Source organism: Astatotilapia calliptera, chromosome 23 (genome assembly GCF_900246225.1).
Source record: "Astatotilapia calliptera chromosome 23, fAstCal1.2, whole genome shotgun sequence".
Lineage (NCBI taxonomy): Eukaryota > Metazoa > Chordata > Actinopteri > Cichliformes > Cichlidae > Astatotilapia > Astatotilapia calliptera.
The window spans coordinates 5,249,589-5,261,632 of NC_039323.1; the positions used below are offsets into that span (position 1 = coordinate 5,249,589).

Here is a 12,044-nt window from a genome sequence, read left to right on the forward strand (position 1 = left end):
GGAATGAGAACTTTAAACAATCAGACCGACATAAAATCGGTGTATAGCAATAATTATAATAGGAAGAAAAAGAATTGCTTTGGCAATATTGCTTTTAGAAACATGCCATTAAGCATATTTGAAATGAGAAAAAGACTACCATTACTATCACAATCCACTTTCTGAGAACTGATTATATTATATCATGTTTTATGTATTGTTAAAAAAAAGTTTGAGTCTATAGTTCCATGTAATGTTTCACTATTCCTGGAACGTTTCCTGAAGGTCATATTTTTCAGCAGCAAAACTCCCCAGAGGTCATCTGAAAGTCTAACAAAACAAAACCAAACAAAAGAAAAGAAAAGAAAACGTTCTTGGAAGTTTACTTCCGTTCAACAGTTAAAACCCTTCGGGGAAGATTCGCAAAAGACTTTCTATTCTTCAGAGAATAAATAAAAATTATTCAGTAAATATTTTCTAAAGCTTTCACACACACAAAGAGACAGCATGTCCCTAACATGTCTCTAACAAGGTTGAAAACAGTTTTACTTTCAGAGAAAATATTCTAAAAGTGATTTTATATTTCACAAAGATACCTTTAATAGTCAGCTTCTACAGTGGGATTCACAGCAAAAACAGATTGTGCCATCCTTTTTATGGTGAGTCTGAACAGATATAGGTGTTTCACTATACACGCTAGTTCCTGCTCTTTCAGACTGCTCATTTCTGAGGTTCTCTGGGTTAGCCAATTGCTGAAGTACAGTCCAGAGGCAGAAGCACATCATGTGACAAAGATTACCCAGGCTACTAATCTACTGCCATAAGCTTTGGAGCTGTTGTGTGAGTTTATAATGGTATCCCCTTTAACTGTAAGCATGCAGGCCTGTTTAAACTGACCTCATAATAATCCCCTCTGACTGTCATTTCATCTGTGGGATAATAGTGACCACAATGTGTTTTTTTCCAAGTTTATCACTATTTCAGCTGCTCTACAGGCGCTGTTACATGCAGCAAAAGAGTCACAGAAGCAGCCACCTTGTCTTGTCACACTTTTCTGTATTAACTAATTAAACAGGTGCAGGAAGAGATGTAGGTACAAAGGTCCTTACAAGTTGGATAGCTACACAGTTAATCCTAGTATTTGTCATGCTTTGAATTTGTGCTTTGAAAATCCCAAAGGATAGATACATGAGTAAGATTATACTTAGCTACACACAGGCCTCATAACTTGTTAAAAAGACACTTCTGAGAGGTGCAAATGAACATTTTTCCAGTGAGATTGCAGGAGCCATATTCAGTCTTATAGTCAGACAAAAAAAGGAGTGGCAGTTTTAGTTTAGAAATTTGGGAAAATGTTTATAAGAATTATTTTAGGTAAAAGTGCTAAAAGCTACATTTTATTTTTTTTAACTCTGAAATTACATTGAACGAAAACCTTAGCACCATCGAAGGGTTAGTAATAAAACAGACTAACACCAACTCTTACCACTACAACAAACTATAGGTAACACTGACAAATTATTGTTCTGGGAAAGCATTTATTACATGGCATGTCATGTGGATGTTACTTTGACACCTTGCACCCTAAACATTGCTGTAGAGCAAGCACCCTCACCATAAACCCAGCACACTGCAAAAAGTACTTAGGAAAGTTTTAAGGAAGAATAAAACAAGTCCAAGGCGTGGATTGAGTAGTTGACTGAGGAGCCAACTGATGAGCCCAAACCAAGGATGATCCAGAGAAATTACGCTCACATCCCAGTGTGTCATAAGTAACTATCAAAGCTGCACCAGGGGGAACTACACAAAATTAGAGAAGTGGTTTTGACATTGTGGGTGATTGGGTGCATGTGGCACAAGGCCTAGCTTTGCTTCCTACTACCTAAAAGCATATAAAATATGCAAACAATGCATTACCATTCAATACAATTAACTCTAGCACACCCAGCACTTCTAGCAGCATAAGTCAATGAATGTAATGTCTACAAAGTGAGGTAAAACAGTCAATTACAAAATTTCAATCATATTTTTATTGGAAAATTATTGAAAACAATGTAAGAATTAAAAACATAGGAACTGGATAGAACATAGCAAGTACTCAAGCTTAAACTGTGTCCTTACAGAGTGCTTTAAATACCAAGCATCAAGATACCTACACAGGTTAGCTAAAATAATACATATCACACTTTACTAAATTGACTTTATAAAACGTCACTGTACAATAAAAGGTTCAACAAGTGGCAAATCTATACAAACATACTGTAAAGAAACCCCTTAGTGGAACTATCATGACAAATTAAAATAGAACAAAATAAAATAAATTCTTTTTTTGTGATATCTGAAGATTATTGAAGGCTCCAAAAGTTAAAACATGATTTGTAAAAAGTAATACATCTACAGGAATTTATATATTATGCAACTTCCAAAAATACATTGCTTAATGTGTGTGTTTTTTTTAACTGCATGTGGCAAACCTAGTGGCCACCAAATCACATAAGTATTTAAACACTGTTTGTTAACAGACCAAGCATCTTCTGCACAGTGGATTCTGCAGCAATGTATACTGTCAATTCTCAGAAGGAAACTTTTTCAAATTATTATCCTGTGAAAATAAATTACAAGGTTTCTATTTTTATCTACTGTGGATTTTGTGCAAAAAAGTTATCTACCAAGAGTTTATTGTTAGCAGGTCAAAAACTATTATACAAGGAATCTGCATCAGTAACTTTCATGCAAGAAAAAACAAAAAAACCCAAAACAAAACAGTATTCATACAAAAAAGGCAAGATGTAAAATATTTACCAACAGTTACAAAAATAGCAAGATGAATAAATTAATTTCTTCTACATTTCTTTACTGCCCACATCTCTCCTCTTGTTTTTCCAGCAAATGGAAAAGAGTCCTGGCAAATGTAGTGAAGGGTAAAGAAGCCTTTTACCATGTGTCCTTCACTCCTTTAATCAACAGAGAGCATGAAATACCTGTACAACTGCAGTTGTAACTTTTCTACAATATTAAAAAATATAATAGCAGTCAATCAGGGAGAAATCTCCAGAAGCTGATAAAGTGAAGGCCCAAACTGTCATCTGTTAAAATCCTTTTAAGCTACAGTGGTCTGGATAGCGGGTTGGAAGGGATCAATTTGCTGCTTGTGATAATTTAGTATCAACAGTCACATGTTAGACAGGAGGTTCCTTATAACAGGCTTGCAAGGCTGGTGGTTGGACCGTTTTGGGCTTGGATCTGGACAGGAGGGGGGCCATCAGTCCACTGAAAGAGAGATGGAAGTAAACCGTTAATGCAGCCATACACCAAAGCGCCTAGCCTCAAAAAGGCCATTATGCGTCATATTCAAGGTCACCGTTTAAACGTTTTTGAAACAGATCTCTTGAAATATTTTATTATATAATAAAGGGACAAGAATTACATCATCTCAAAGACTTTTCTTTTTCCTGTATCTATCTAGAGCTTTCATGTTTACTGAAAGATCCAATAAACATACCGGGTTTTCCCTGGCCGAATAGCACAGCTCCTCAGCAAATCATCATCAAAAGATTATATTTTTCTTGAAAATTAAATGTAACACGCTAATCCGTGATTTTATATTTTACAACACATCAAGACTCAGACGAAAATGTTTGAATTTTAACCAGAGCAGTGGTCAGCGATCAGACTCAGCTTGACGAAAATAGCAAAATTTGTGCCTTCTTAAGTTCTTATTTAACATTTGAGAACTTCCAAGTTAGTTGGTATCATGACTCAAACAACGAGCAACAAGCCTATTGTTAACTAACATTAGCATAGCATTTTGGAAATGGTAATGGGTATTTTTGGCTTCCTGATAGTTCAACACCGCTTGCAGCCTTATTTGTAGCATTTCCCACACAAGAACCTTTAAACTGTGTCAGGCAACTGTCTCCATCTCTCTCTCTCTCTCATAACACTGCAAAGACATGTAGATTTATGTCAGCCATGTGATCAATACGAGCTTCTCCTCATCTGTTTAGACTCAACTGCTAGTAAACAAGTGAGTCTAAACAGTATTAATTATCAGCACTAACACTTGACCAGTTCTCCACTGGTTTTACTGAGACCACAAATCAGTTTCTCACTGGTGGATCTTAATGCATTTGATCCTTTTCTATTCAAAGCCTACCAAGCTAATAATTCAAAGCTGTAATCTGTGATTTGTCCACTGACTCGCCGATTTACCTTTTCAACTAATTCAGTCAAACCTACTGTTTATGTGCCATATTTCTGCAGACTGAGCGCACCCACATCCCTCGTGTTACATCACGACCAAGTTCTGATGCTTACAGATGCATTGTGCACGGTCTTTTTATTTCTGGCCAACAGATGAACAATAATAGAAATATTGAGCTTGAGCAAATTAACCAGATGTAAATACCAAATATTTTTATCATGGTGTTTGTCATTTTCCTTTAAGGCCATAATCTTGTTGATTTAGAGCTTCTTTTCTTTTTGGTTCAAGAAAATTTTCATAAAATAATAATAACACAGTGTGATAACAATAAACCTAGGACACCAAGTTGCTTTAACGTACACTGATGAGGTTATGCTCAGGAAGGCTGCAGGCAGCGATGTGGTCCTGTAGCAGCTGCTGGGAAAAGTTCTGGTGCATCTGGGCGGCTTCATGGGCATCCATGGTGTTCCCAAGAGCCTTGTTCAAATCTGCAAGCACAGCACATGGTCAAAACCTTTAAACAAAGCTTGTATTGTAAGAAACTGTGATAAACTCAAAAATGTTTTGCCAAGTAGTCTACACAGATTAGACTGTCTGTGCAGCTCTAAAATAACAAATTATGTTTTACTGAGAAACAGGAAAAAGTCATTCTCTACCTTTCAACAGTGCTGAAGACCAGAGCTGAACTGACATGTCTGGGATCTTGCTGGCCAGCTGCATTGCAGGTACAACCATGTTGTTACTTTCCTACAGAAAAGACAGAAATTTAGAAAATGTCTGCAAATTTTCTGCAAAACCAGTCCTCATTTGAAGACATGCACGCAAAAAAGGGTAGGTTTAAAAATACAATGTTCATTTATTTGTACAAGAGTAATGAGGACCCTCCAATCAACTAAATGACAAAGAAATCTCCTCACAAATGACAAAGAAACCAAATGTTAAAATGGTTGTAGCTACAACCATCAGCAGAGGAAGAGCCAGCTTTTAAACATATTTAGCAGAGATGGCTAGAAATTACTGAATCATTTATTTCACATTTTAAAATATTCATGTGCATATTGCAGCCTTTCTCTGTTAGTTGTTTTGCTTTGCCTGAGACTCAACTAACAAGCAGAACTATGCTTTTCTGTATCGACCAGCAAATGCCTCAGTAGCCACAAACTAATGTTATGGGCTATCACGGGTCCATGCAAATTTGGTTAAGTGCGATGAATATGAGAGCAGTTTCATAAACCAAGACAATGTATCACTGTTCATTCTGTTCCTTTTATGGGCAAAATGTATAAAAAGTTTAACGAATGAGGCTCCAGCTGCAACATTAAACAGCAAAAGGGGATGAGATTAGACAGGTGAGTCATTTATTTCTTACTTTAATAGTTATGTTCTATTTAGTGACCATGTTCTTCAGATCTATCAGGTTACCATTAGTGTGAGCATTAGCCCCATTTGCCAAGTATTTAGTCTTACTCTGTGGTTGCCCAATACGTAGAAGATGTGGCCCAGCAGAACAAGGGAGCATGCCGTCAGTCTGTTCAAATCCTCAGCATTAGACATCTTCAAGGTTTCTCTTAGGAACCGTCTTCAAGACAAAGAAATAAAATTATGCAACAGCGCGGGGTGTGTTTTTGGGTGTGCATGCTTGAAAAAAAAAAAGTGCCATACTTTGCCTCGTTGTACCGTCCCTGAAAGAAAGACAGGAGTCCCCTGATGTAGAAGGCAGCAGCGCGGAGGCAGTGGGAGCTGAATGAAAAGAGAAAAGTCAAAGGGTGTATATTTCAGAGTCTGAATTAATATTGTCATTTCATGTATTTTCTTGTGTTGAACATAAAACATGGCTCTTACCTTACGGGAAAGTTATGGTCTGGGTTTATTCTCTCAAGAAGGCTGTACAGCTGAGGAAATTAAGAAAAAGACAAAAAAAAGGAATGTTAAACATTACAAATTGAATAACAAATCTTTTTTTGCCCCTTTGTCTCAAAGCCATAATGTTTATTTTTGAAATGACTTTAATCTCCTAGATGTGGTAGAACTGGGATACAATGTAGTTCTAACTATGCTGAATGAACATTTTTCCTTTGAACATTTAACTTTTCAGTGCTCCCTGGTGGACGGAGAATGTAATGGCAACACCATGTATACGAGGACAGGACAAAAGTATTTATTCAGCCAGGCATTGAATTAACCCACAGCCCACTACATTTCACTAATGTAATTAAAAGACGGAACTCATTATTATGAACTGACCTCCTGGTGTCGGTTGCCTTCCCTTATGTAGACGCTGGCCAAGTTGGTTACAATGTATGTCCACAGTTCCTGGTGTGTGGTGAGCTGAAACACAAGAAGACATGTGGACATAATTTAGATGAGAAAAGAAGTCGCTGCAAGACAGCATTGAAGCGTTTGAAATGGAGGAACTTTTTCACAATTCTAAAAACTTTTGAAGGAAAAGGTACTTTAACTTTTTTTTTTTACATTAATGTTAAGTGCTTTCAACCACACATCTGCTTTCCAACTCCGTAATTATAACCAAACCCATGACAAACAACAAGCACACAGCTATGTTCAGGGCCTCTGTCTTGTTGTTATTGTAGCTGTTGCTATGTCAACTACCCACTGGATAATAAGTCACATTAGCATTCCTATCGGTGGTGGACGTGCAATAAGGGGGAAATAAATAGAATAAATAACAGAGACCTGTAAGCTATGTAGTTCTCGCTGAGCTGCCCTGTAGCTAGCTACCCGCAGGGAGTCCCTAGAAATGTTCAGTCTAAATGCTTCTTATAAGATGAGAAGATGCGAGAACTGTTACAGCAACTGAAGAAAGAGTGCCCCCCCCCTCCCAAAAAAAACCAAGAAAACCAAACAAATTGTCACATACTCACCCGCAAAGCTGTAGTAAACTGTGCTTCTGCATTATCCATACAGTTTACTGAGATACAGTACAGACCCTGTGATATGGGAAGGACAGAAGATGAGATCTTTTAGACTTATTATTGGAAAAAAAACCCCCAGCAAAACCTCACCCAAAAAACAGGAATAAGACTAAAGCTTTTTTCTTTTTTTTTGCAAGTCATTTTTATAGTTCCTTAAATTTGAAGCCGTGTTCTGTAACTTTTGTCTTATATGGTATTGGTAATACGTTCATTAAGCACAGAGTTTAGACAACTTAAGGGTTTTGGCTGAAAATGCTCACCAATAGTGTGTGAAGCTGAGCAGCATGGTTGGTGAATAACCTGGGGGACTGTTGGCACAGCTGACACACCTGTGAAATCTAGAGGGACAGAACAGAGACTTCGTTTTCACAGGACCATTTAGATATGCAAATTATTTTAAAATATAACCTGCAACAAAAATAAGATTCCAAAGGCACTGGACATGACTATATGCTTTTTAACAGAGCACATATCAAAGTCAATCTATTACACTTTTCTTGTTTTCTGCCACATATACTGTCAAAATGATGCATGCACATGTTAAGAATGGCCAAAATTTGAAATAATGATGCCAGTGTTTATACAAAAAAGTCAGTCGTCAAGCTGCTCTACATGCTCAGTTTCCAGGGAAGTTAATCAGAAGAAAAGCAGCCTTAAGTAAAGGTGGTTTTCAAATGGCTTGCTTCATATAGAGGACGCACAGAGGGGCTGCACCAAGGGTCCAATTAAAGATAAAAAATAAAAACATTCTTTCGAACAGCGAATTCTGTAAAGATACACTAGAAGAGTTCAGGGATAAAAGGTGGAAGGAAGCATAATAGCATGCTTTAAATAGAAAACAAAACTCAAAAACTGGCCATAGAAACAGAAACAATATACCTCTTGTAATGCAGTGGCCTTGTGGCCTGTGACAAGTCGGCACATGATTATGTGTTCCAGTAGAATGACTTGAAAGGTAGATAGGATAGGGCTGCAGTCCAACACTGGAGCATAAAAGACACAAAGGACAAAATTTACAAAAGTAGTAGTGTAGTGTACAGGTGTGTTTTCTGTTTGTTTTATAAACAGTGTGAATATTTTAACTCACTTTTTAGCTTCTCTAGTTGCATAAGAGCTTTGTCTGTGTACTTCTGGGCTTTCTCCAGATAGCCTGCTTGCATGGAGTGCATGACTGTCACCTGTAAAATGAAAAGAAAATACAGTTAACAGTACAGTCAAATCCCTTGCAAAGCACTAATATGGGGGGGGGGGGGGGGGGTTCCCTCTCCCCAAACTGTAGTCCCAGAAGCTTTCAAGCTCTACGCTTTTGATATCTACATTTTTAAATGTAGTTGCGTTTCCACTGCAAATTAAAACTACAGATTACTTGTAAACCAGCTGGAAATATCTGTGTCAGAAGTTGAAAAACATTTTACAGCAGATGTTTACCTTGGACTGTTAACGACTTAATAGTGTTTATACTACAAAATATATACGGTTATATGTGTTCCAGTCCACTCTGGCAAATGGTTTAAGTAAATGAAGCGAATATATATGAAAAATAAATAAAAATTGCATATTTGTGGTAATTTACACTTTTCTAAAACCCATTTGTGATGCGACTCCCCAAGATGCAAACACATCACATCAGCCACTTAAAGCCAAGTGTAAACAGGGTCATAAACTGGAGGACAACCAAAACGGACTATATACATTAAAAATAAAAAACCAACCTCTAAAAGTCATGCTGAGGTTAAAACTTTAAGCGAATTTCAAGTTACGGAAAGAAATGCGCCATTACCAAATATACGAGGACACACATATGTTCCTTGGGCAGCCAGTGGAACAAGTCAGCTGGGTTGCTCGGCAGAATCTCATCATCATGGAGTGTGGAGATGGTTTGGATACACTGCTGCAGCTGCTTCAAACACGGCTTCACGCTCTTCACCTGGAAATGTTCATTAATATCCGTCATATCTCTTTGTAGCATTTAGCACATAGTTATACTTCTACCTATGCCACTAAAATCAACATTTGAATGCATGAACATTAAAACTTTCATAATCCTACCGATGTTACAGGAGAAACATAGCTTACAAAGCTTAAAAATAATCTGCAACAGAAATCTCTGGCAGGACTCTGAAACGGTAAATACTGCAGCTGTCAATTGCACTGACCCATGTATGCAGTCTGTGCAATGGGCAGGCATTTGTTGAGTTTTGTTACCGTAACCATTAAATAAATCTTATCCCAGTGCTCTGGTGGGATAAGACAGAAACACTTATAATGTCAGCATTCAGGACTGAGCGTTTAGTAAGGCTTTAACAAGCTTTTAAACCTTATTAACTAGTTTTTAATTAAATGTAACAGATGACTCGATACACAGTTTTTATGTCCTAATAACCACTAAAGTTGAAGTTATGGCTCCCTCCACATTTATTCAGATAACAGAATAATTGCAGAGTAGCAAGCCTTGTTTTTCCAAGTGTTTTTGCTTAACACAATTTCCTCTTACCTGTCCAGCATCCAGGTAGTGTGTGACCTGTAGCACAAGGAAGAAGACCCTCAGAGACTCCTTCTGGATTGGGTTTCCCTGCCAGTTTTCCACTATAGTTCCACATAGTGTGAGAAGAGGATGCACCTCCCCAAGCTTCCTCTCCATTAGCAGCAACTAGAAGATTGGACAATATTAACACAATCAAAAATGCTTTTTGTTTATTTTAACTTGCACTGTAATTCCATTAGCATTGTGTTAAAAACAACTAAATAAACCCTGAAACAAAACAACAACAAAACAAACTGTTATTGTATGCACTATTTAATATAGTGTGTATTACAACTCTATAGCCCTACAAAGTGAAGTATGACAAAATACTCACCATCCCTTTACTAAGGAGAAACAATGCCCTAAAAAGCAAGAACAAGTCAGGTGAGTTTAGGAAGACAGACAATCTGATTTTTGTTTCCTTACTTCACTAATACTTTATTTCTCTTAACACAATACCTGTTTCTATGTCTGAGCAAATATGGACGTGACTCAGAACAGGTTAAGCGATTATTAATATAAAAATCTGACAAACATGTATGACATTTCCTCTATTACGCACCAGTGTCTGTGGCAAAGTAGGACTGTGTCAGCTGTGTTGTCAAGAGTTTCATAGTCCACTTTCTCATGACTAAACTTTTTAGGAGACCTAAGAAACCGCCAGCTACCCGCTCAAAGCCTTAAATGCAATTAACAGAAGACAGGTACATCTATTTACCTGGTATATTCGGAGCCCACCACTCGGGCGTACTCAGCTCCAACTCCCAAAAGGTCACATGCTGACACCAAGTCTTTCTCCAGTGTATGAAGTTGCTAAGAGACACAATTAATAAACAATGAATAAATGAAAACAATGAAAGAACACAGTTATCTACTGGGACGTTTTGCTTTTGTTTTTTTTTTTTATTATAGACACAAACTCTAGACTCTAACCAATATAGTTCAAAAAGCTCTCATATTGGATTTATTACGTTTATTAATATTAAGAGAACACTATTATACCTGCTTATCAAAATATCTCGCATGAGTAAAGTAATACCCTAGGGGGAAACATTGATACTCATTGTACTTAATACATACCGCCAGCTGGAACAACAATCTGCAGTGCCAGTATGGTGTTTGTTGTGAAATCTGGATGGCTTTGCGCAGCAGGGGTTTTGCAGAGTCCACCAAATTCTGAAAATCGATTTGCAGAATCAATAGTTAAAAGTCAATTAAAAAAGACCACAAGGCATATCTGTTTTTTTTAAATACAGAAATTAAAATGTCCTACGATAAGCAGTAAAAAAAACAAACAAAAATTATAATGACCTTACCTTGAATTAGAATGGCTTACCTGTTGGCAAAAGAGTTCTGACAAAATGCTGGCAGCTTCAAACTTGACATCTTCAAACTGAGGAACTTGCTGAGATATATACCACTGCAAAGCAAAAGACAGAAAATGTTGGCGGCGTCGCATTTGCTGTCGTTTCTGACAACATTAAACGCTGATAGTAGCTTTTTAAGCTAACAGCAAAGAAAGAGCGAAAGTCTAAGACTCGGATGGCTATCTAACAAACAGCTGATCAAATCAGACACGAACTGACGTTATTTCTTCATCCATTTACGAATCAAACCTTCCCGAATAAACAGCGATTTAAAGACTTCCGCCGTTCACCGTTTTCGCTCCCTGCGGCCTACACCCATCCCCTTCTCCGCAGCATCCCCGCTCTTTCCCAGATCAAACGTCCCTCACCGCTTTCTCCAAGTGGTTGCGGGCCAGCTCGCTGTTCTTGGTGTGGTGGTAGAGAACCGAGCCAAGCTGAAGATGTGTTCTAGCTTCGATCCTCTGCGGGGGCTTAAACTGAAACACGGCCTGTAGACAGTGCACACAGAGTCGTATTTTAGGCGGACTGGAAGTTCGGAAATGCTCCGCAAAGCCTAAAAGGGCGAGGTACCAGCGCTCCGGGGCCTCTACGTTTGACGCCATTTTCCCAGACAACAACAAGTTTTTCAGCGCTACGGCCAGACTGGCGGGTTGCCAGGTTCGGCCATGTAGAAAGAGCTGCTCACTACTCCTGTTTCGTTTACACTGTTTAGTAAACCTTAAATTATGTTTGACTACGAACTAAAATCACGATGAGTTTATTAGAAATAAATACTTTATCTAATTGCATTTTACTTCAGACACCGTTGCTTAAATATCAATATCAGGCTGTAATTTGTGATGTATTACTCTTATTCAATATATTAAGTTTTCTTTCCCTGTGCCTGACAAAGTATGGCTTTACATATCAAACACAGCTATTCCAAGCGCCCATGTGAACTCACAACACAAAAAATATTTCTTCTAAGTTGACATGCAGTAAGTTATTTAGGGGGTAAGTTGTTTCCCGGGGGGATCAACTGATCAGTAGATTAATTA

General features: G+C 37.8%; 1 protein-coding gene across 1 annotated transcript; it reads right to left on the reverse strand.

Moving 5' to 3' along the window:
• Positions 1-1,986: 1,986 nt before the first annotated feature.
• Positions 1,987-11,653, reverse strand: LOC113016464 (MAU2 chromatid cohesion factor homolog). Its single transcript, XM_026159305.1, has 18 exons — positions 11,376-11,653; positions 10,977-11,060; positions 10,721-10,816; positions 10,359-10,453; positions 9,975-10,002; positions 9,611-9,766; positions 8,897-9,043; positions 8,204-8,294; positions 7,996-8,099; positions 7,377-7,454; positions 7,066-7,131; positions 6,428-6,511; positions 6,026-6,075; positions 5,846-5,923; positions 5,651-5,762; positions 4,840-4,930; positions 4,544-4,671; positions 1,987-3,249 (listed from the first exon to the last, which is right to left on the reverse strand). The coding sequence occupies exons 1-18, from the start codon at positions 11,607-11,609 to the stop codon at positions 3,175-3,177; spliced, it is 1,797 nt and encodes a 598-aa protein (XP_026015090.1). The 5' UTR covers positions 11,610-11,653; the 3' UTR covers positions 1,987-3,174.
• Positions 11,654-12,044: the final 391 nt, after the last annotated feature.

Coding starts and splice junctions, on each gene's coding strand:
- LOC113016464 (XM_026159305.1), bottom strand. CDS start 11,609: ATGGCGTCAAACGTAGAGGCCCCGGAGCGCTGGTACCTCGCCCTTTTA. Junction 8,100..8,203: donor GCAACTAGAGAAGCTAAAAA/GTGAGTTAAAAT, acceptor TTTATGCTCCAG/TGTTGGACTGCAGCCCTATC. Junction 5,763..5,845: donor GGACGGTACAACGAGGCAAA/GTATGGCACTTT, acceptor TTTGTCTTGAAG/ACGGTTCCTAAGAGAAACCT.